The sequence below is a fragment of the Podarcis liolepis genome (assembly GCF_965112155.1).
Source record: "Podarcis liolepis genome assembly, chromosome: 9".
NCBI classification, from domain to species: domain Eukaryota; kingdom Metazoa; phylum Chordata; class Lepidosauria; order Squamata; family Lacertidae; genus Podarcis; species Podarcis liolepis.
The window spans coordinates 23,106,730-23,131,697 of record NC_139564.1 but is presented as its reverse complement, the minus strand read 5'-3'; the positions used below and the strand labels follow the sequence as shown (position 1 = coordinate 23,131,697).

Below are 24,968 nucleotides of genomic sequence, written 5' to 3'. Positions count from 1 at the left end.
TCAGCGCCTAGGGCTTGCCGATCGAAAGGTCGGCGGTTCGAATCCCCACGGCGGGGTGCGCTCCCGTTGCTTGGTCCCAGGGCCTGCCAACCTAGCAGTTCGAAAGCACCCCCGGGTGCAAGTAGATAAATAGGGACCGCTTACTGGCGGGAAGGTAAACGGCGTTTCCGTGTGCTGCGCTGGCTCGGCAGATGTAGCATTGTCACACTGGCCATGTGACCCAGAAGTGTCTTCGGATGGCGCTGGCTCCCGGCCTCTTAAGTGAGATGAGCGCATAACCCTAGAGTCTGTCAAGACTGGCCCATATGGGCAGGGGTACCTTTACTCTCATTTTGGCTCAATAAAATCACCATTTTATAGTTCAAATCGGGGAAAATAAATACAGTAAATGGACAAAATTATGAAGATTCACAAAATGTTAAGGGGTATGCATACCCCTGTGTCTCCCCAGAAAAAAAACTACTGGGTTTTACTAGTCAAGCAGTGTATACGTTTTGTTAAATGAAAACTATGTTAAGTGCCAGAAAAATCTTAGAAAACAAAAGTAAATCCTATTGACTTTGTGTTATCTGACATATTTTTATCCCACCTTTCCATAGTGATCAAAATTGCTTATGTTGTAATTAAAAACAAAAATATACAGCAATATATATATTAGGGAATAAACACAGGAAGACTGGGAACTTGCCCACAAGTCTGTCAAACTTCAGCACTTTTAATAATAATAAAAAAAATTCCTTCCAGTAGCACCTTAAAGACCAACTAAGTTAGTTCTTGGTATGAGCTTTCGTGCGCATGCACACTTCTTCAGATACACTCTTCAGATACACTCATTCAGAAAGCTCATACCAAGAACTAACTTAGTTGGTCTTTAAGGTGCTACTGGAAGGAATTTTTTTATTTTGACTATGGCAGACCAACACGGCTACCTATCTGTCACTTTTAATAAGGCAGACTAGAATCCATTATTTTCCATTTACGATCATGAAATTAGAGACAAGGATCCCATGTGGAAATTTTCAAATCCCTCCACGTGCTTTCTTGTCAGCGCACAAGCCTGCGGGGGTTTCGATCCTTTGCACTTTTTTTGGAGGAAGCCACTGAAAACAACTTACATTCGGAAGGTATTATTGTACCGGAAGTGGATACAACGCTCCGTTTAAATCTGCCTGCGGCTATATCTGCGAATAGGTCTCCCCCACCCCCAACTCATTTCGCTATTTACTGAGGTTGCTCATGCAGAAAAATAGCAGAGTGCAACCCAATCTAACGTTAAGTTTTGCACGAATTAAATCGTACTCAGGTACTTCCTCCTAGGTAAACGTGCTCAGGTCGGCAACAGCCCGTCTTTCTGCATGTTTACTCGGAAGTAAATACCCTCCGAACTCCATGGGAAATACTGCTATTGAAGAGTACTGGAAGTGCGGAGCTACGGGAAAGGGACGGGTTTTGCCCTCCTTCAGGCCTCGGGCCAGGCTGCTAAACCAGATCCCCTCCTTGCGGGTTTCCCGCCCCCGCGGGTCTACCCACAAGCTCCACTGCCCGGTTCCTGGCTGCCTGCCCGTTTCCTACTGATTAACCGAGAGGTGAAACCAGGCTGCTGGCAAAAGCGGCCGGGCTGCGACTTCAAGGCCGTTTGCTGAGCATGCTCCGAGCTCCACCCGCTGCGCCGCAAGAGGAACTGCGCGAAGAAGCGGAAAGCACGAAGCATGCGTGCGGGGGCTGGCGTGGGTCGGCTGCTGTGGCTGCCTTGGGCGCTTCAGTGCCACCGCTCTTCGTGCAGGAGAGGGACGCCGGCGCGGCTTCTGCAGCCGTGGGTGCTGATCTGTCGCTCGCACGGCGGCCTCATGGCTCAGTACGGCACGGAGCAGCGGGGGCAGCTCCACTCGCCCGATTTCCGCCTTTACTTTAGTAAGTAGCCGCTCGGCAGGACCCGCGTGGGCAGCGGCAGCGGCGACGCTTCCTTCGAACGCGCCGGCGTTCTATGGAACGCTGCGGGAACATTCGCTTGCTTTGATCTTTGTTACATGGCGTTCTAGGGCGGGGCTTCAGCGTCCAGCGAACACCCGCCCCTCTCCCTCCCTTCTCTGATGGGTAGAATTTAAGAGCAATTAAATAATAATAATAATATAAGGTTCTAGGGCGGGACTCGGCGTTGTTCCGCCCCCTTCCCTTCTGATTGTACTGTAGTTCTAAACGCGTGTTGATTTACCGGGCGTCCTAGAGCTGCATTTAGGAAAGGAATCCTTTCCCGGTGTTGACTGGTTATAATTTAAGTTCCTTTGCTGGATCAGATCAGAGGTTAATCTAGTCCGCTCTTGGCGTTTCCTAGTGGGGGAGGGGGCAGTGATTCATTTTCGGGTGCCAACTGGAATCTGCCCTGGCGAGGCTCAAGCTTTGCGTTATAATTAAATTACAAAAATCAAAGCCTGATTCAGAATTTGGGTGCATAACCTGCCTTGCACTTACAATCACTTTTCGCATGCCACAGTGACAGGAGACTCGGTTCGTAACTCTAACCTGTGGATCTGAACAATTGATAACCCTACAAAGTGCAAATAGCAAATATATCACATACAGGGGTGCAAGTAGTGTAGAGTCAAGGCCACTTGTAGCATCCTGGAGTGTGTATTGGAGAATAAGGCCATCTGGCTACTAGCCATGTTGGCCCTGCTCTGCTTCTGCAGTTGTAGACAGTACACTTCTGAGTATCAGTTGGGAACCGCGGAACGAGGGAGCGCTCTTCTGCTCTGGTCCTGCTTACCGGTTCCTCACAGGTGTCTGGTTGGTCACTGAGAATAGGATGCTCTACTAGATGGGCTATTGGCCTGATCCAACTGTATGCTTACACGCATGCAAGAATCACACATACACACCAGGCAGATTCTTCCATGATAGCTTAACTCTGAAGCAGCCTGTAGCAGTGGGGTGAAGCAGCAGTATATACAGTACTGGAGATCTTCAGATGGGACCAGCTTTTCCAGTTTGGAAACCATATGTGGACTTCCCATGTCTTCTTCTTCTTCTTCTTTGGCGATCACTCGTCACCGAGTAAGATTGGCTTCCATAAACACGGTTTTAACAATGAGTCCGTAAGTGACTGTGGAGGCCAATTCTGGATCCACATGTCCTTCCACAGTGGGGACATTAGTTTCTGGGCTGGATTTGATCACGGTGTGGATTTTCCAAGCGTGCCTTCCTCTTAGCACATTTCTCCCTTGCATCCTGAGTTTGAGTGTCTTCAAAGCCAATGACACCTTTGGTAAAGGCTGTTCTCCAACTGGAGCGCTCGCAGGCCAGTGTTTCCCAGTTGTCAGTTTTTATACTACATTTTTAAAGATTTGCCTTGAGACAGTCTTTAAACCTCTTTTGTTGACCACCAGCATTATGCTTTCCATTTTTAAGTTCGGAATAGAGTAGTTGCTTTGGAAGACGATCAGGCATCCGCACAACATGACCAGTCCAACAAAAGTTGATGTTGAAGAATCATTGCTTCAACACTGGTGATCTTTGCTTCTTCCAGTACAGTGATATTAGTTTGCCCATGTATGATGTATGTGGATTGTCGTGCATGACGTTTGCACGGGTTTTGCTGAGTATACCTGTGCTAGAAAGTCTTGGCCACAGCTAATAATAGTTTCCACTATGCAATGAAAATAATAGGCCCTGCTTGTAGCTTGGGGCCACTGAGAACAACAAGTTATCACCAATCAAGCTCTTGTCTTGGCTTTGTGGGCAAAATCCCCTGGCGAATGAATGCTTGTTATGCAGGCCAGCCCTCTGTATGTTTATTCAGAAGTCAATTCAGTTGCCCCCCTGCTGAGTAGACATAGAACTGAGTTCCTAGGAAGGCACACCTTGAATGCTTACTTTTCTCATTGTTGCAAAGTGTGCCCGGTAAGTGTTGCTGCATTTGCAGAGCAGATGTACAGCAGCCCTCGTGGTTAAAAAGTCCCATGAGAAGACTGGGGGAGCCATAGCTTAGGGATGGAGTGCATGAGTTGCGTGCAGAGAGTCCCACATTCAACCACCAACATCTCCATTATAGTATCTCCTCCCTTGCAGAGGTACTATAGACTCATAAGTACTGTCCCAGTGTTGACCTAGTGACTAGCCTCCCATGAAGGTAGCTTTATACATTTATATGTAAATCTCCTCTATCATCTGATGAAATGAATCTGCATAAGCACACACAGCAGGTTAACCACAGCACCAACACCTTCCTATAGCATGTTAGTGGTACAGTTCTTTGTGATTTACTCACTGTTTGTAAGGAATGATCCATCAAATGGTGAAATGTGGGCAAGTTCTAACATTGGTTGCTAGTCAGACAACATAGAATCTGCTACCCTAAGGTTACCAGATTTTTTTCAATGAATCTGGAGACACTTTTCAACTTCAATTGATTTTATGTGGGGATTGATTTGTAAATCCGGGGACTGTCCCCAGGAAACGGGGACGTCTGGTAACCTTACTCTACTCTATTATCTAGAAAGTTAATTGAATTAATTGGGGTTTTTATCATTGGTTTCTTAGATCTGAAAATCATAGTGTTGAGGTGGGAGAGGAGACAAGGTTCTAGGTATTCTTGAATGTATATTATTGCTTACTGATTGTAGAGCAGGAAAGCAACCCAGCTTTTAAAGCAAGCTGAAAACTAGTTCTCTGCCACGATAACGTGAATTGTTTGTGCTATGAAGAGGAGGTGGTTAAAACTGTATTGCCAGTATTTTAGCTGAGCAAGCAGAGTTTATAGCTGAATAACTGCAAACTAGTTTTTTGTACTAGTAGAGATACAAGCAATTGTATACACTGCCTGTGTGTTTGTGCTTATAACGTTTTGTTTAATCTTGTAGAGAATTCAAAGGGAAAATACATTTCCCCATTCCATGACATTCCTCTGTTTGCTGGATCAAATGAGGTAATTAACACATGTAACACTCTTTATTTGTTGAAATTGCTGGAAGTTGAGATCTTTTAAGGTAAGAATGAGTCTTTCACTTTTAACCTAACTAGTTCTATAGTCATAACTTTTTATTGTCAGGGGAAAAAAATCATTTCAGCCAAAGTTTGATTTCATCCACATCTCATCAATTCTGAAATTATCAGTGACATCTGAGTTGTGATCTTGCACTGGTGGAGGTCAGGAGACCTCGTCAATTGCAATGGCCTGCTTCCTAAAGCAAAATTCACAGCAATGTGTGGGTACCATCCTTTTTTGCATTCTGGGTTCTTTTGACATTATTGGGGCTAACTTGTGTGGTCCGCTTGTTACTAAAATCCTCATCCTTGTGGTCATCTGATGTATTTTAAATGTGAGAAGCAAAAGTGAATATTCAGTACACAAATTTGTTACGCCTTAACTGCGTTATGTGTTTTTGAGAATGTATTTTTTGTTTTGGGGCAGAAGTAGTCAAAGAAGCACCAAGTCTAGAATTATTTGCAAGAATTGCAGTAATGAGGATTTCATATTCTGGAAGATAGGACAGTCTGCTGATCCATTATTTATTTTTTTATATAGCATTTTATTTTTACAAGAAGAGACCAGGATAGTGCGTTCTATAGCAATCCTCGTGATTACAAATCATTACAAATTCAAAGATCAACACATCTCAGGGATGGGGAACTCAGGATGCATTCCAGTCAGGCAAAAATTCTCAAGGTTCATGCAAGCAGGAGTGGCCTAAAAGTCATCAGATAGAGAGACCTGGAGGGAATGCATTTGGGATGCAGGTTCCTCACTCCTACTGTAGATGAGTTGCTCATTCAACAAATATCCACCACCTTTAAATAACTTTTGGGGGGGAGGAAGGTGTTGAATCTAGTTAGCAAAGTCACAGTGCCAGACCTATTCACAGTAATTAGCCAGCAAACTCATAATATTTTTGAACACTCTGGTGCTGAGCTTGACACCCGCATTCGATGGTCACTTTATCACTTGGCCCCATTTTTTAGACTTGTCTCTTTACAAGTTAGCCTTGTGTATTCACTGAGCAATGGCATAGCGTGGGGGGTGCAGGGGGGGCCGGCCGCACCGGGCGCAACATCTGGGGGTTAGGGTTAGGGGGCGCAAATCCACGAGTTAGGGGGTGCAAATTACTTGCCTTGCCCCGGGTGCTGACAACCCACGCTACGCCACTGTCACTGAGTTTTTATATTTTCCTGTACAGGATAAGGAGATTCCTGCAAAGAGGTCGAAGAACAGTGAAAGTGAGGTATGATCACAGAGCCCTTTATTTATTTGCTATACCTAGTTTTGCAGGGGAAGGAGATATGTGTGGGGCTTTTTAAAACCAAAGGCAGCTGTCTGATTGTTCTCTGATGTGTTCAGTTCCTTGCCTTCAAGCCAGGGTTGAGGAAAATTAGGGTGCAATAATTATGGGCATCAGTAAGAGGATTTTGCTACACTTCTTGTCTCGTATCCATTGTATGGTCTCAACTAAATATTCATACATTTCAGCAAAGCCTGTATTTGTCATTGCCACCACTCCAGATGGAATTTAATTCATATTTCAGTAGACAAATGTTTCAAGATACAAATGTCATCACTTGAAAGTTCTCAGATACCCTTTTTATGTCTCTTTTAACTGGGCAATGTTTTTAAAAAAGTAAATCCGCCTGCCTATAGCAGGGACACCCAACTCTGATTTCCGTTCTAGTGATCTGGAGGACGGGGGTGGTGGTGGTGGGGCTGGATGGATGGAAGAGCGATCGATCGACAGCAATCTACCAAAACCTCCCGGGGATCAACCAATGCATTGCAATCGACCTAGACATCCATGGCCTAGAGCAATATTTTTCTGGAAGATAGCTGTAGTTTTAGGTAGTACCTTGGTTATCTGTATTTCCATGGGCTCTGTGAAACTTCTATAGACAGAGTGTGGTGTAAACTAAGAAATTGTTTAATTTTAGGGGATGTTTACATCTGGCAAACATCAGCCATAGACCATGAAGACTGCCTTATAGGATGAAAGTGACAGGCAGATCTCAGTTGTTTTCATGGGGCATCAGTGGAAGAAACTGCTTGGTCAAATGCAGCGATTCTGATGATTGCATAGATTTATACTTCTGGTTGGTAGTGCCATGGCTGTTTACGGAGGGGGAGAGGCAGCTGTGAGGGTCATGTGGTGCAGACACACTGGGAAAACTAGTCTGGTGCTCCTGCTGGTAGGTTTGCACCACACCAACATCTTACAGCACTTTCCCCCTCCCACTTTCTGTACCATTAACATCAGTGATGTGACCAGTTCAGGTGAGCATCTCTGCCCACACCTGTGATGATAAACTAGATGACCAGCATGGCAAATTAATCCACAAAGTTCTTGATAGCAGAATGAAGTTCCAGAAAACTGTCATCAATTCATGGGCAGTCCTACTTAACACCGGGGAATCTGAAACTTTGAATGGTCCTTCATGATTGAAAAAGTAGATCCATGCAAAGAAACAACTCATCGCTGTAGGCAAAATGGCTGGGGTAAGGCTGTCCCACAAAGCCACATCATAGCTATTTTTACAGACTTGTTGGTCTGGTAAACTTCTTTAGGAAGCACATTTCAGAATGAAGAGGAGCTATCTTTCTCCCATGTGTGCAGAGTTTTTAGGTGGAAGAGCTTTGAAAAACAGCACACATGAACACAGCCACACGCACCCTGGGCTGTAATGGTACAGTCAACTTGACTCCCTCACTGTTCCATCACCTTTTTCAGCTAGCCTGAATCCACATTCACACCATGCATTTAAAGCACTAAGCTACCACTTTAAACAGTTATGGCTTCTCCCCCCACTCCCAAGAATTATGGGAGCTGCAGTTTAAATGTGCTGAGAGTTGTTAGCGGGCCCCTATTCCCCTCCCAGAGTGGCTTAACAATCAATGCCTCTTTACAGGGAACTCCTGAGAATTGTTGCTCTATCAGGAAAATTGTGGGTTTGCAGCAACTCACAGCACCTCCCAGAATTCTTTGGGGGAAGCCATGACTGCTTGAAGTGGTATTGTAATATTGTATGGTGTGAATGTGGTCTTTGTTTGGAGGTGGGTCGTATTGCCAATGGGCCGCTCTAACCGTGTTTAGGAAGGATGAGCAAGCATGAAGTCTTGAGTCTGGCTCCCAGCTGGCCAGCCATTGCCAGCAGAGAGCTAGCACTGTGTTTCCTTTGACCCTGAAGAGTATGATAATAACCATGATTGCTCTGTGCTCATTCTCTGTAGATTTGTGTCTGTTTCCCATTAATTTCTTAGTTGTTCCTTCCCACCCGCTTTTTCTTCTTCTGTTAAGGTTGTACTTAACATGGTTGTAGAAGTGCCTCGCTGGACGAATGCTAAAATGGAGGTAACAATGGACAGCAGCTTGCAAAAAAAGTAATATAAGTGGAACTTGGCAAAAGTTTGTGGCAGTGCATCTTCAGGCCCGAAAAGGATTCTTTTGATGAGAGTATAAGATATATAAGTTGTCAATGGCTTGAACACACCACAAACAGCATTTTATATAAAGCATCCCTTAAATGGAAAGATGCATTTAATATCACTTGGCCTGGCATGTCAAGGGAATTCCTTAACCCACCCCAATATTTTTATCACCATAAACAAATATGTTCAATGTACTGTTTCCCTCACTTTGGCATAGGGAAAATATATAAAGCTTGACACTTTGTTGTGTTGCATGCTATGGGGATGATCAGTTGAATCATTTTACAGTAATCCTCCTTTCCCCTTCCTTCCCAAATCTCTCCTCTCCATTTTGCAACATGTTCCAGATTTCCACAAAGGAGCCATTGAATCCCATTAAGCAAGATGTAAAGCAGGGCAAGCTGCGATACGTGGCAAATATCTTTCCCCATAAGGGCTATATTTGGAATTACGGGGCCTTCCCTCAGGTAATGTTCCCCCCCTCTCTCTGTGTGAAAGTTTTCTGTCGTCTCAGTAAAGTTTAGTCATAAATCTTGTAATTTTTTATGAATGCAAAGTGGTTGCATGGAAAACAAAGGTGTTCAGGAGCCTTGTGCATTGGCTAAAGGGCTGGGGAGACGTTATGTAACAATATTTGCCCATTAGTTTTGAGAAGTATTTAAAAGCAGAATGTATGTTGCTGGTAAAATAGTCATGCAGGCACATAGTGGTCTGATTCATGCTGAATTGTAGAGTTGGAAGGAGCCACAAGGGTCATCAGTGAAGGAGTCTTTTGCCCAACATGGGCCTTAAACTCACAACTCTTCAGATTAAGAGACTCTCATACTACTAAACCATGGTTTATTAAACTATGGTTTACTAAATCATGGCTTAGCATCATGTGTGAACCCAGTCCAGTATCTTAACTATGGTTTATCGACTACGGTTAAAGGTTGCCCATTAACCAACGTTTGTAGCCGATTTATAAAACTTAGGTTACATTATCCTCATCTTAGCACTTTGTGTGAGACAGGACCTCCTCCTCAATTACGGTTAAGGAGTTGTCATGTCCCCAAAGCTATAGATCCACATCAAAGAGCGATTTTCCTGGCTTTTCCTCCTTTAATGGGTGAACCTAATAAACCAAGATTTAAGTAATTGTCTGCCAGATGTTTCAGTTTTAACTATACTCTATTAACTATGGTTATCCTTAATAATGGTTAACATGAACCATGGCTTAATGTTACGTGTGAACCAGGCTAATGTCCAGGGGTTGTTCTGCACAATGCATTTATGTTATATTCAAAACTTTGGGCAGATGGTGAATAGCATCAAAGTGGAGGAGGGACAACTGCTGGCCTATTGTGCATTATATGGATCTGTTCCTTAGCACTGATAATTCATTCATTATATTTTGCCCAGGACTTTATGTCAAAACACCCCCCCCATCCTGATTATAGCTTCACAATACCTTATAAGAGAGGGTTGTTACTTTTCTACAACAGAGTGAAGATTAGACCCAGATCTCTACCCTAGCCAAACACCCTGTAACATGTGCCCCTCACCCACAGAAATTGTTGGATTCGACCTCCTACCATACCTGACACTTGGAGACACCCATCATCCAGAGGGCCACAGGTTTCCCTGTATTATTTGTTGGTGACACCCATATGCCATGGTCTCAAGGGAAATGAGAGTCACTATTAAACCTAGTCCACGCAAGAAGCATGGTTCTTTATTTTTGGAATCTTTGTAACCGGTACAGACCAGTAATAAGGCAGATGTTGATCACCAGAGCTGAAATGTGAGTTCTTTCCTTGCTTTCAACAGACTTGGGAAGATCCCAATCACAAAGATGATAGCACAGGATGCTGTGGTGACAACGATCCCATTGACGTCTGCGAAATTGGTTCCCAGGTCTGTGTTAACTACTTGCTCTAGATTTTAATCTAATGTTTCAACCATTTATTTTCTACTATGAAGTAGGAGAATAGGCAGCAGCAGTCCAACTGGGAGATAGGGATCAAAACCTTAGTTTAGACCCGTGGTAAATCTAAAGGGACCCCTGACCGTTCGGGCCAGTCGTGGCCGACTTTGGGGTTGCGGCGCTCATCTCGCTTTACTGGCCGAGGGAGCCAGAATACAGCTTCTGGGTCATGTGGCCAGCATGACTAAGCCACTTCTGGCAAACCAGAGCAGCACATGGAAACGCTGTTTACCTTCCCGCCGGAGTGGTACCTATTTATCTACTTGCACTTTGACATGCTTTCGAACGGCTAGGTTGGCAGGAGCAGGGACCGAGCAATGGGAGCTCACCTCTTCGTGGGGATTCGAACCGCCAACCTTCTGATCGGCAAGCTCTAGGCTCAGTGGTTTAGACCACAGTGCCACCTGCATCCCGTGGTACCTGCAACCAAATATTGCAGAGTTTCATTTTACCTGTACAGGGTTCTAGCCAGCTAGATGTAAACTAGCTGTGAAAGCTCAAAGAAGTCCGGCAAGACATTTTTCTTTATCCCTCCTCTTTTCCATTTTTCCATTCCGGATGACGCTTCATGCTCTGTTTCCACTAAGCATCTGCAATGAATAGGTGGTGTTTGCTTGTTTTTTGCACTTCTGCAAACCTTGGGGTTCCCTCAGCACCCTAATACCTCTCTCAACCCCATTTTAGCTCTAGTATTGTTGGTACTCACCACGTGACTTTGCTATTAGAGGGAGCGATGCTCAGACCTTGGGAGATGAAACAATACCACTGATGCGGTAGAAGCAGGCTAGAAAATTAACATGCCTAGGGCAGAGCTTGGAGAAACTAAAGGGTAAGGTGCGAGACTGGTTACATTACGCTCAAATTCAAGAGGTTTTTAAATTGGATAAAAAAATAGGATTCCAGGTGGAAAAATCGAAACTAGAGACAGAACTGCTTGAACCAAAGACTAAGGTACTTTCGAGAATGTATAACTTGCTGCTTAAATGGAACACTCAGGATGAGACAGTCAAATCAGCTATGATAAAATGGGCTCAGGATGTTGGGTAAAATATTATGTTTGAGGACTGGGAAAGGTTATGGACCACCGGAATGAAATTCACGGCATGTAATGCCCTGAAGGAAAATATTATGAAAATGATATATAGGTGGTACATGACCCCAGTCAAGCTTGCAAAAATATATCACCTGTCTGATAATAAATGTTGGAAATGTAAGGAAGCTGAAGGGACATTCTTTCACCTCTGGTGGACCTGCCCTAGGGTTAAGGCTTTCTGGGAAATGATATATAATGAATTGAAAAAGGTATTTAAGTATACCTTTCCCAAGAAACCAGAGGCCTTCCTTTTGGGTATTGTTGGTCAGAAGGTGTTAAAGAAGGATAGAAGTTTTTTTATGCAACTACAGCAGCAAGAATACTCATTGCAAAACATTGGAAGACACCAGATTTGCCCACACTGGAAGAGTGGCAGACGCAATTGATGGACTACATGGAACTGGCTGAAATGACCGGCAGAATCCGAGACCTGGGAGAAGAAGCAATGGAAGAGGACTGGAAAAAATTTAAGGACTATTTACAAAAACAATATAAGTTGTATGAATGTTAAGAATTTGTACGATCCGGAAACTCTAGCTTCAGCAACTAGATTTGTGAAACAGGAAATTAAGTTTTAAGTAAGAAAAGGGCAAACTTAAGGGAATATTATATTTAAGTTAAGATACAAGTTAAGATATAAGTAATTGATAAAAAGTATTTTAAATTTAGAGGTACAGTATTTGAAAAGTACAAAATAAGGTACGAAACAAGGTAATAATTTGCTGGTATTTTTATTAAAAAGAATGCAGGATGGGGGAGATGTGAGGAAGTCCAGTTAGTTATGTGAAAAATGTTTTGAATGGTTGGATTTTTTTTCCTTTCTCTTTTTTCTTTTTCTTTTTTTCTGTTCTTTTTTCTTTAGTGTATGTTTCTAACTTTGTATTTGGAAACTTAATAAAAATATTTATATAAAAAAAAGAAAATTAACATGCCTAGGAAAGAAACTAGGACATAGCTGAAAAAACCAATTGTGGAGTCTTTCTTCTTTGCAGTGCTCTTCTAATTCAGAAGCTTGTTTTCTGTGCTTTTAAGGTTCGAACGCTCGGTGAGGTGGTCCCGGTGAAGGTCCTTGGAGTTCTTGGTCTTATTGATGAAGGAGAAACTGACTGGAAGGTCCTTGCTCTCAGTGTGGATGACCCAGAGTCACAGAAGATTCATAGTAAGCATTCTTAACCTCCCTGTTAAATCACCCATTGCACCTAATCTACAAACATCCTGTGTTTTCACTGTCACTGTTAGGAACCTTGAGAGTTGTGAGGCTCGATAGAGCATTGAAGATTGCAAGCAGAACTTTCTCTGCTTGCCCACCAAGCTACAATTTGTAGTGTTTGGGGGTCAAAGCCATTGTAGCTAAAGAGGTCAAAAATTGGCTTGAGTTTGTGTTTATTAGATCTGAGTTGCTTTGTGACGTGTGAAGGCATTTGAATTTGTAACATAGAATTCCTAACCAATCTTTTAATGGTGTGACTTTTTCCAGTATATATAATACCCATCATTATCGTTACTATGTTGACGTTTGGTACCTTAAAGAGGAAGATAATTTATTATGGCATAAGTTTTCATGGACTGGGGGCCACTTCTTCAGATGCACGAAGCGTTAGCCTGAGTTATGTGTGGATGCAGGTGAGAATTGTAATCAGAACTGAAAATCGGAGAGAAATGAAACGTTTAAAGTATGCACAGTGATAATCGCAATATTAACAGCTGCCATTTTTATTTGGAAAACGTATCTTTATTCTTTTCAACCTGAAAGCAACTTCCTCCAATTTTTTAAGGGACTTCAGTTGGTCCACCAGTTACAACATTTTATGGACAGGGATGACTTGGCCCCTGAACTTCATGCTCTGGATTATTGCAATGTGGTCTATGTGGGGCTTCCCTTGTAGACTATTCGGGAACGTCAATGAGTCCAGAATGCAGCAGGAAGATTTCGGCTGGGTTTCTATCTAGATCTCACATAACCCTTATTTTAAAAACAGCTACACTGGTTGCCAGTTCATTTTGGGCCCAATTCAAGATGCTCTTGTTAGTGTTTAAAGCCCTAAATGACTTAGGCCTGTCTGAAAGGCCCTCTTGAGGGACCATCTTGATAGTTCCTGTACCTTCAGAGTCCTGGGGATGGGTGGCCTGGGAGAGGGCCTTCTGAATGGCAGTCCCAAGTTGTGGAATTCCCTCAGAGGTGTGACTGACACCTTCATTGTACATCTTCCGGTGAATGCTGAAGATACACCGCTTTACCCTGGCTGTTTGACACTTGAGGTGTGTATATTGTTTTTGTTTTAAAGATATTTATTGAAAGTTTTTAAAATATAGCAGCAAAAAATGAAAAATAAACATACAAAATAAAAAACAATTAAAAACACACATTAGTTTTCAATAACATAACTTCCATACACTTATTTCCTCAGACCTCCTCACACCTCCCCTCCCTGTATTCCAATTCAGTTTGTTAGTTCAGCAAATCCTTACCATTAAACTTTTACCCATTTGTAAATCTTTTTTTTTCCATGTCTCCTAAAGCATTACAGCTGGAAACCACTTAGTTTCTATCCAACATCCTTCTAACATTCATTAATTTTACAATATTTCTTTAAATAGTCTTTAAATTTCTTCCAGTCTTCTTTCACCGACTCTTCTCCCTGGTCTCGGATTCTGCCAGTCATTTCAGCCAATTCCATGTAGTCGATCACCTTCATCTGCCATTCTTCCAGAGTGGGTAGATCTTGTGTCTTCCAATACTTAGCGATGAGTATTCTTGCTGCTGTAGTAGCATACATAAAGAAAGTTCTGTCCCTCTTTGGCACCAATTGGCCGACAATGCCCAGGAGAAAGGCCTCTGGTTTCTTCAGGAAGGTATACTTAAATACCTTTTTCAGTTCATTATATATCATTTCCCAGAAAGCCTTAATCTTTGGGCATGTCCACCAAAGGTGAAAGAATGTACCGAGGTGTGTATATTGTTAGAACCCACTTGGTTTTGTGTTTGCAAGTTGTTTAGAACTGTGCTTTAATGTTGCAACCTAATCTGGGACCTATATTATTGCTATTAGTGTTCAATTCTCAGGGGTTTTTTTCAGGTGCCAGAACCATTAACGTACTGTATTGGTTCTCCACAGATAGCGTTTAAATATGTTGAGCAGCAAGGAAGATTTATGAATGCATTGGAGTGAATTTGAATAAACATTCAATATTGAGCAGCTTGAAATGTGTGTGAGCTCCCCCCCACCCGCCACAAAACATTGCAAATGCCTTTATATGGTCTGAAGTGGTGCTTCCTGTAAATGTTTAGAAGATGTCATTAAAAACATATGTCCTCTTCCCACAGGCTTTCTCCCCCTGAATGCGTGCTGCAAATTGGGTGTGTTAGCTTTGCTAGAAAAAGAAAAAGGGAGAGGGAGAGGGGAAATGGCCACACGTGCATGTGGAGACACACACATGCACACAAAGTAGTTATGTACAAATTGTTTCTCATGGTGCCAGTCCCAGTAGAGTTGGCAACTGGCATTCGGTTGCTCAAGGCTGCTTTCATGCGTTCATCAGAAACATGTGCCAATTCACATTAGTGATCCAATTAGCCCGGCGTTGTCTGTTTTGACTGGCACCACCTCTCCAAGATCTCGTTGGGGCTGAGGGGGGTGGGGAAGGAGCCCCAAAACATCCAGAACATCCCTCCCCCTGGTCTTCATGATCCTTTAACTGGTGATGCCAGAGAAGAGCAGTGGCTCAGTGGTAGAGGACATGCTGTGTATGCGAAAGGTCCTGGTATGTCCAGATAGGGTTGGGAGAGATCCTGGTCTGGAACCCTGGAGAGCTGCTGCCATCCATTGTAGACAGTACTGAGCAAGATGAGCCAGTGGTTTGACTCTGTATCAGGCAGCTACTTATGTCCACATGAAACCTTGACTCTCCTGTCTGCTCTGCCGCTGAGTGATGGTACTTCCTCATTATGGAGAAAGAGAGTCCATTATTCACCTTGGAGGCACTTGTAGGCTTTCCAGGGAGTTGTGTGTGTGTATTTGTGTCAGTCATAGTTCCCTGCTGCTCAGTGGCATAGCGTGGGTTACTAGTGCCCAGGGCAAGGCTCCGCTCGCTGATAAGCTGGAACAAAGGGTCAATAGCTCACAGCGCCTTATGAGCGTTGGGCACGGCAGAGAGTGGGATGGGGATTGGTCAGGAGTGGGCATCTTTCTGAAACCCATGCAGAGGGTGCCCAAATCTGCTCCTCAGTCCACCCTTGCAAACATTGGGAGATTTTCTGTGTGAGGAGGAAAGAGCATTATTTTTTATTTTTATTAGTACTACTTTCTCTTTTTTCCCCTCTTGAAATTTTGCTCCCCCTCGAATTTTGCACCAAGGGCAACAGCCCCCCCACACTATGCCTGTGCCACTGCTGTCTCAGACAGAATTGAGCCATCATGTACAAAGCATGCCTTATTCTTTCGACAACAGTGGAGCAGTAGTTGCTGTGAAAGTTTGCTGCAAGATTCTTCCTGTTGTGTTCTAATGAGCCTCCATGCCAAATCAAGAAAAAATACAGAGGTTCTGTCTCTCAACAGTCTCTCAACTGTACCTCTGCAGATTGGTGGAACTGCCTCCTGAGCTGCCAAAAAGGAGCAGTCTCTAGCTCAGCCTTTCCAAATCTTCTGGACTCCAGCTCCCATCAGCTCTAGTCAGCATGGTCAATACCCAGGGATGATGGGAGTTGTAGTCCAAAACAACTGGCAGGCACCAGGTTGTGGCAGGAGAACCTGTGGCTCTGCAAATGCTGTTGGACTACAACTCCCACCTTCCCTGGCCGTCAAATATGATGTCTGGGACTGATGGAAGTTGGAGTCAAGCAACATCTGGAGGGTGTTCCCCATCCCTGATTTGGAGTGCAAAACCAATGTAATAAATTACATAGACTTCCAGTGTTTGTTTTCAGAATCAATGTGTACATTTATGGCACAGTAACTGAAATTATATACAATGCATGGTATCTGTTGTGCATCCAGAACTCTTTGCAAGCAGGGACTAACCCGTAACCCATTGACTTTAGTTTTACAGAAACCTCCATGCACTCCCTGAAATGAATTGAATTGTTTCTCTTTGTGGGGTGTGTTTTATTGGAGACCTTGCAGGTGTCACCTTGTTGACCAGTGGAAGCACTTGCGTGTACATTTAGACCCTATGGAGTTGGCGCAAATTGGGATATAGCGCTATTTTGTGCATAAGTATAGATACCTGTTTTTCTAACCCTTTGCAGATATTGATGATGTCCGGAAGTTCAAGCCAGGTTATCTTGAAGCTACGGTTGACTGGTTCAGATTATATAAAGTTCCCGACAGGAAACCAGAAAATCAGTTTGCTTTTAATGGCACTTTTAAAGACAAGGTGAGGTACTTGCTTGTGAAAGATGACAGATTTGCTAATGGTTCTCGTTGAAATTGTACTCTGTGGAATAAAACTTTCAGAAGAGTTCTAGAATCTCATGCAAAAAAAGGGGTGGGACTCTCCAAATAGAGTAAACTTTTATTTGTGTTAAAAATGTACACCTGATATTTCACCTTTATGGTTCCATGCTCAGCTATGGAACAAGAAATACAGTGGTGCCTCGCAAGACGAAAAGAATCCGTTCCGTGAGTCTCTTCTTCTTGCGGTTTTTTCGTCTTGCAAAGCAAGCCCATTAGCGGATTAGCGCTATTAGCAGCTTAGCGGGCTTAGCGGATCACCTGATAAGCGGTTTAGCGGATCAGCTGTTAAGCGGCTTAGCGGATCAGCTGATAAGCGGTTTAGCGGATCAGCTGATAAGCGGCTTTGCGGCTTAGGATCAGCTGATAAGCGGCTTAGCGGATCAGCTGTTAAGCGGCTTAGCGGCTTAGGATCAGCTGATAAGCGGCTTAGCGGCTTGGGAAAAAGGGGGGGGGAGGAAAAAAACCCCGCAGGAACTCGCAAGACATTTTCGTCTTGTGAAGCAAGCCCATAGGAAATTCGTTTTGCGAAGCACCTCCAAAACGGAAAACCCTTTCGTCTAGCGGGTTTTCCGTCTTGCGAGGCATTCGTCTTGCGGGGCACCACTGTATTGAGCCTCACCATGTATGACTAAAGCAGAAGTAGTTAACACACAGGGTGCGGGTCAAATCTGGCCAGCCAAACCACAAGAAGTGATCCTCCAGCCCTTTCCCTCTCTCCACTTTTATCACTCCATTTTGCCAGATGATAAATCTCCCTGTCTGTCTTGTTGAGGGTGATTTTTTTTATTTTATAAAAGAGCTCTTTATCTCCCTATGGAGGATCTCTGAAAAACGTTCTGAGTGATCTTTCGTCTCTGATCTCGGCACTCATCGCCACAAGCACTGAGATCTGAGATAAGCCCCTCTACATCTTTTGTAAGAGTACAAGACAGTGTTTTCTTCCTCTCCAGTGCTGGCGTGTGGGGAGGGTTCAAACCCTGCCTTTTTCAACAGATCCATTGATGGCGATGGGAAGGCTACCAAGGCTGACTTTGACTATGTGCATGTGTGCAAATGTCTTTGTATTTGTGTTCGTATGCAGGCGTGTAGGTCAAAGGGATGGAACAACTCACCTTCGAGGAGATTACTTGATACTTTTTAGTTTAGGGGGAAAGGCAAGCAAGGCGAGGAACATAATAGAGATGGCATGGAGAACATGGAGAAGGCTTTCCCGCCTCTTTCATAATCCTTGAGCTCAGGGACATTCAGTGAAGCTGAAAGCTGGAAGATTTGGGACAGATAAAAAGAAAGGACTATTGAACATTGCTCCCACAGGAGACCGTGATGGCTGCTACCTTAGAGGAGGACACCAATTCTTGGAGAAGATGGCCTCTACCCATGATGGCCGTGCTGTGCCTCCACAGTTGGAGGAAGCAGTGCTTCTGAGCACCAGTTGCTGGAAGCCGCAGGAGTCCTGCATGTAGCTTTCCCACAAGCCCCTGGGTGGCCACTGTGAGAACAGGGTGCTGAAATAAATGGGCCATTGGCTTGATGCAGCTGGCCCTTGTGGTCAGCAGTTGTCAGGGTTATAAGCAGATGTCAGGGAACTGCCATCGGCTCAGAGGCGAGGAATAGAAGGGCAGTTGTATTACAGGGAGCCCCCGAAAATCTTGCAAAGCAGTTCCCTTCCGGGGAGGAGAAAAGCCCCACCTCTAGTGGGGAAGAGGTGCAAGGACCAGAGGGTGCTGGTGGGAGCCTTAACACCACTCCTGGACAAGCCGGACAGGAGGGAAACACACCCTTGCCATCAGCCGTACTGCACAGTAGCCTAAGGCGCAAAGAGGGAAGGAGAAGGTTGGGGGTAACGAAACTCTTATGTTGACCACTCCCGGATTCTGCTAGCGATTGAGCCGGACATGAGCTTTGGAGCTCTTCACTGTAAATAGTTTGCACCAAAATAAAACCTGTAAAACACAGGTTTGGAGTCCTGTCTGGTTACTGTCGAGCAACCGCAACAGCCATCTGACAGCAGATTTTGAAAGATTGTGACAACAGCAATAAGAAAGATATCTAGTTAGTCTTGTAGACAATTCTGCTGCTGTAACTTAGGATGTTTTGGAAGAAAACCCACCTTGTCTTCCCTGTCCCTGCGACTTCCAAATAATTACATGGTCGTTTGAAAGTTCCCCTCTCCCGAAGTGCATTCTTGTAAGCTCATTGACAGTCTGCAATGTTCTCCCTCTTTGAGGTTGAGGGAAGCTCCCAAGTCTCAGTTATATTCTCAGACTGACCTTAATTAGACACTTTCCAGCTGTTTCACTGAGGTCCAGGGAGGGCCGTTGCCAAAACAGCTGGCGTTTAAAAAATTAAGCATCTGCTGAAAAGCTTTGCCTAGAGCAGAGCCAAGGCATGAACTGAATTATTTCACTCTCTGAACTGGCTTGGAGAGGCTTCACAAAACGGTTCTGGGAATGCTAAGAGGGGTTAGTCTTTCCCCAAATATGGCTTAGTTCCCATGGCCTGCATGAAGCATAGCTGTGCTCAGGCCATTCCATTCTTATGAAATGCGCATTCTCATTCCTGGTGTGTCTCTCTCTCCCCCCCCCTTCTACTTTTTTGGGAGCAGATCAGTGTTTTTTTGGAAGTTTCCACAATGTTTGGTCTGAATTGGGGGAGGTTATTTTTAGAATGGAAGTGGCTTAGCAAATGTATTGGGACCTTCCAAGCTCTTGGTCAGCCTGTAGTCTTAAGTGTTCTTTGAGTTCCTGTTTTGTTTTGCAAATCATACAATGTAACATTGATTTTAAAGAGGGGGGTGGGTGGAATCAGACCTCATTGTCATTTTTTTAAAACAGGCATTTGCTTTTGAAATCATTCAATCCACCCATGAGTACTGGAAGGCTTTGCTTCACAAAAAGGCTGATGGAGGCGCCATAAAGTGGTAAGCATTCACTTGGCACACGGATCTATTGAAATCCAGTGTGAATTAATGCAAAATTGACATGGGTGGCTTTTATTACAGTGGTTGCCTTTCTGTTCCTGAAGATCACTTCTGCATACTGCCTTTGTTGGCAATTTCACTTAAATAAAATAATTAAGTCACAACCGCACGAGCCCCGCAGATTATTCAGTAATTAAACCGTAGTAACGGCTCAAAAATAAATTGGCCTGTAATCTCCCACTTGTAATTTTGCTCACAAAAAAGGAGAGAGGAAAACCTTGGCTTTTGCTTGAGGATATATTGAGTTTCTTGACTTTGCTCATTCTAGGGCCTCATCTGCACCATGATGCTGCTTTTAACAGCCATGGCTTTTCCCAAAGAATGCTGGGAACTGTAGTTTGTTAAGAGTGCTGAGAGTTGTTAGGAGGCTCCTATTCCCCTCACAATACCCAGAGTTCCCTGGGAAGCGGGGTTAATTGTTAAATCCAGGTTGAATCCAGAAGTACTGTTTTTGGGGGACAGGAGGCAGGCAGGTGTGGAGGACTCCCTGGTCCTGAATGGGGTAACTGTGCCTCTGAAGGACCAGGTGCGCAGCCTGGGAGTCATTCTGGACTCACAGCTGTCCATGGAGGCACAGGTCCAGGGCAGCTGTCTTCCAGCTCCATCTGGTATGCAGGCTGAGACCCTACCTGCCCCCGGACTGTCTCGCCAGAGTGGTGCATGCTCTAGTTACCGTATTTTTCACCCTATAGGACACACCGGCCCATAGGACGCACCTAGATTTTGGGGGGGGGGGAAATAAAGGGAGAAAAAATTATCCCCCCCCCAGGCGTGGGGCTGGGCGGGAGAAGCCCGAGCTTCCCCCAACCCCAGCCCCCAGAATGGGAGCCAGAGTGATGGCGAAGGTGAGCGCACCTTTGCCATTGCTCCCGGAGCTTGCAGGGGCTGGGGGTGGGGGAAGCCCGAGCTTCCCCCATCCCCAGAACAGGTCAGAGAGCGATGGCGATGGTGCGCGCACGTTCGCCATCGCTCTCGGAGCTTGCGCGGCTGGGGGCGGGGGAAGCCGGAGCTTCCCCCGACCCCAGCCCCGCGAACGGGTTGGAGAGCGATGGCGAAGGTGCGCGCACCTTCTCCATCGCTCTGGGACCTTGCGCGGCTGGGGGGATAGCTTCCTGAAGCCTGGAGAGCAAGAGGGGTCGGTGCGCACCGACCCCTCTCGCTCTCCAGGCTTCAGCAAAAGCCTGCATTCGCCCCATAGGACGCACACACATTTCCCCTTCATTTTTGGAGCGGAAAAAGTGCGTCCTATAGGGCGAAAAATACGGTATCTCTTACTTGGACTACTGCAACGCGCTCTACATGGGGCTACATTTGAAGGTGACCCGGAATCTACAACTAATCCAGAATGCAGCAACTAGACTGGTGACTAGGAGCAGCTGCTGAGACCATATAACACTGGTCTTGAAAGACCTACACTGGCTCCCAGTACATTTCCAAGCACAATTCAAAGTGTTGGTGCTGGCCTTTAAAGCGCTAAACTGCCTCTGTCCAGTATACCTGAAGGAGCGTCTCCACCCCCATCGTTCTGCCCGGACACTGAGTTCCAGCGCCAAGGGCCTTCTGGTGGTTCCCTCACTGTGAGAAGTGAGGTTACAGGGAACCATGCAGAGGGCCTTCTCGGTAGTGGCACCCGCCCTGTGAAATGCCCTCCCACCAGATGTCAAAGAGAAAAATAACTACCAGACTTTTAGAAGACATCTGAAGGCAGCCCTGTTTAGGGAAGCTTTTAATGTTTAATAGGTTATTGTATTTTAATATTCTGTTGGAAGCTGCCCAGAGTGGCTGGGGAAACCCATCCAGATGGGCGGGGTATAAATAATAAATAATAAATTGTTGTTGTTGTTGTTGTTGTTGTTGTTGTTGTTGTTGTTGTTGTTGTTGTTGTTGTTGTTATAAACTACTCTGGGTAACACCAGCTTCTTATGTTCCTTCCTGTTCACGTTTTCTGTCATAGCACTTGACAGTCATGCCCCAGTTGTTGGTAATTCTGTTCTGTTTTCAGCACCAACACCCAGCTGGATACCAGTCCGTATTGCTGCAATGAAGAGGAAGTGCAAGCTATTGTGCAGTCTGTAAGGGAATTTTTTTACATCCCGATTCTTAAATGTATGTCATTAATTGAAGCATAAAATTTCCAAATGTGCCACGAGGTGTAAAACAAAGGAAAGACCTGACTTGAAAATTAAATGGAGAACACAGGTAGGGGGTTTGGGTGTGATGGAGGGAACGGGGGACCAGGAATCTAGGTGGCAAGGGGTAAAAATATTTCGCAGCTTTAAGTACTTTTTTTTTTTTTTACCCTTTCTCAATCGGAGTAATTCCATTACCAGTCTTCTCAATGCAGTGAATGCATTTTTCTCTTTACTTATTTCTCCGAAAGCTCCATAATGCTTGATTTTCTATCTCACTAATACTCAATAATAGCAAGGTGGACCATTTGTATCTCGCCTCCTCGGTGTGCTGGCTTTGATTTGCCCTGTTGTCATGTGCTACTAGCACTTAAAGCTCATTGACTAGCAGCAGTATACTCTTAATCACGGGACGCGGGTGGCGCTGCGGGTTAAACCACAGAGCCTAGGACTTGCCGATCAGAAGGCCGGCGGTTCGAATCCCCGCGACTGGGTGAGCTCCCGTTGCTCGGTCCCTGCTCCCTCCAACCTAGCAGTTCGAAAACACGTCAAATTGCAAGTAGATAAATAGGTACAGCTCCGGCGGGAAGGTAAACGGCGTTTCCATGCTTCTCTGGTTTGCCAGAAGCGGCTTAGTCATGCTGGCCACATGACGCAGAAGCTGTACGCCAGCTCCCTCGGCCAATAAAGCAAGATGAGCACCGCAACCTCAGAGTCGGCCACGACTGGACCTAATGGTCAGGGGTCTCTTTACCTTACTCTTAATCACAAAGAGCATACTTTATTGCCTTGTGTAATTCAATGTACCTTGCAGGAAACGATAAAAGAGTGTGTGTGTGTGTGTTAGAAAGAGAGAATTATTTAAAATATTATTTTCGGTCCATCCACATGCTTCCATTTTCTTTTTTAAGAACACAAAAACTTAAGCATTGGAGCTAAAAATATCAGAGCCTGCTTTTATCCTAAAAATGAAGCCTCGCATTCTGATCTGTTTATAAATGGGCTTTGCCAGCTGCAATGATTGCATCAGTTACGTGGAGAGTTTTCCGCCGCCCCCAGGAGTGTTCCCAGCTATTTAGCCAGCTGATTTTTAACTATTAATGCGCCAAAGGGCCCAGTTTGTAAACTGAGTCATGGCAGTTGCACAGATGCAGCCCGTACAAGGAAGCTTCTGTTTTCTACGAAGAATCTAATCCAAGCTTTCAGAGACTCGTCTTCCCCCACTTTTGATCACAGCATCAAGCATAGTGCATGTTCAGAATGTACAGCGCATGCTTTAAATGTGCTGTAAAAGTATGGTGCCTTTCAGTGCAACCTTTTTACGAAATGAAATGTATGCTTGTTTGTTTTTGTTTTGTTTTTAAATCCCTACTCAAAGTCAGCCCCTTTTTGTGTGTGCGTGAGCCCTTCAGCTCAGCTTCCATATTGCTACAGTGGTGCCTCGCAAGACGAAAAGAATCCGTTCTGTGATTCTATTCGTCTAGCAGTTTTTTCGTCTTGCGAAGCAAGCCCATTGACGGATTAGCGGATTAGCGCTATTAGCAGCTTTTAGTGGCTTTTAGCGGCTTATCTGCTGATCAGATCAGCTGATAAGCAGCTTAGCGGCTTAGAAAAAGGGGGGGGGGAGGAAAAAACCCCCGCAGGAACTCGCAAGACATTGTCGTCTTGCGAAGCAAGCCCATAAGAAATTCGTTTTGCGAAGCCCCTCCAAAACGGAAAACTCTTTCGTCTAGCGAGTTTTCCGTCTTGCGAGGCATTCGTCTTGCGGGGCACCACTGTACACCCTTCTGCAATTAACCCTAAGTGTATGTAACTGAATTAATTGCATGTTCTCCCTTTGTTGACCGCTGCCTCCCCTTCCCTAGTTTCCCCTAGTGTCAAATTTTTGATTTATAAGCTTATTGGATCGCTTTGCACGTTGGTGATGCAAAGTAAATACAACTGACTGTTCTTTCTGTAGGTTCCATCCCCCACAGAAGACTATCCTGTTTCCAAAGAAGGTAAGACCCATTTTTCCAGGCATCTTCATCCCACAGCTGAAGCCTGCCTATCAGCTACACATGTGATAATTTACACTCCTTGTTCAATGTCACATACAGTTTTGTTCTAGTTGAAAACAATATGATTGTGGAATGGTGTCCTGTGGTCCTATTTTCTGTGACCAGTCTTGAGCAAGTAGGATACCCCCCCCCATCCCCCAAAACACTGGAATGATGGCATGAGACGTTTGCACACCACCTCTAGAACTGGAATTCTTCTTAAAGGAAATTCAAAATATCTTGTAGTAGGTTTTATGCAACTAGTAGGTTTTATGCAACTTAACATATATTATTATACCAGCGTCTTTGCTCCTTCTTTCTACTTGTAAGCATTGGTAACTGCTGGACATCTGTTAAGCATAAATATTTAGCAGATCTGTGAGATCAGGTTGGCACAAACTTGGGGGGCATCTGCTAGAAATTAAAAACATGTCTGTTTCCCTGCCCCTTTCATGCTTGTTCCTGATGTTATGCTTTATGTTCTTAACATTTTCTAAGTTGCTTAGAGAAACTTTCTGCAGCAAGCAATTTATAAACTGAACGAATGATTATATATTGATTCATACACAGACAGCAGTGGTCTGTGTTTGAGTATTCTGTCCTTTTAAGGGACAGTTTAGTAATGAATAATATTTGTTCTGTTTTTTCTTTTAGTTGATAAGTGGCATTTTCTCAGGCAGTGATCATGAGCGTTCCCTGAAGTCAGTCTGTGCCATCTATCTACATCTATCTATCTTCTTTACACACATTCATTTACTCTCTCTTTCACACACACACACACACACACACTTCCTTTTTTCGAAAATATGCAAGAGAATATATCACCAAATGGATTCTAAAGATACAAGTATACATGTGCTGTGCAAATTTCTATCATGTAAATAAAAGCAGTGATTTTACATTC

General features: G+C 44.4%; 1 protein-coding gene across 2 annotated transcripts; it reads left to right on the top strand.

Moving 5' to 3' along the window:
* Window positions 1-1,287: 1,287 nt before the first annotated feature.
* On the top strand, window positions 1,288-24,968 carry PPA2 (inorganic pyrophosphatase 2). 2 transcript variants are annotated; one of them, XR_014515722.1, is made up of 12 exons: window positions 1,288-1,911; window positions 4,857-4,921; window positions 6,171-6,215; window positions 8,274-8,327; window positions 8,752-8,871; window positions 10,214-10,300; window positions 12,496-12,622; window positions 16,709-17,051; window positions 17,530-19,836; window positions 21,899-21,968; window positions 23,986-24,025; window positions 24,719-24,968. XR_014515722.1 is itself a non-coding variant. In XM_083459311.1 (12 exons), the coding sequence occupies exons 1-12, from the start codon at window positions 1,710-1,712 to the stop codon at window positions 24,745-24,747; spliced, it is 1,053 nt and encodes a 350-aa protein (XP_083315437.1). In that variant the 5' UTR covers window positions 1,296-1,709; the 3' UTR covers window positions 24,748-24,968. The 2 variants fall into 2 exon arrangements, 1 of the variants encoding a protein (XP_083315437.1); XM_083459311.1 differs by having other exon boundaries at window positions 1,296-1,911; window positions 16,709-16,836; window positions 19,751-19,836.

Excerpts from the sequence above, each read along its gene's own strand:
- PPA2 (XM_083459311.1), top strand. The coding sequence starts at position 1,710 with ATGCGTGCGGGGGCTGGCGTGGGTCGGCTGCTGTGGCTGCCTTGGGCG. Across the intron at positions 8,872-10,213 it reads ATTACGGGGCCTTCCCTCAG|ACTTGGGAAGATCCCAATCA; the intron begins GTAATGTTCCCC and ends TGCTTTCAACAG. Across the intron at positions 21,969-23,985 it reads TGCAAGCTATTGTGCAGTCT|GTTCCATCCCCCACAGAAGA; the intron begins GTAAGGGAATTT and ends TTCTTTCTGTAG.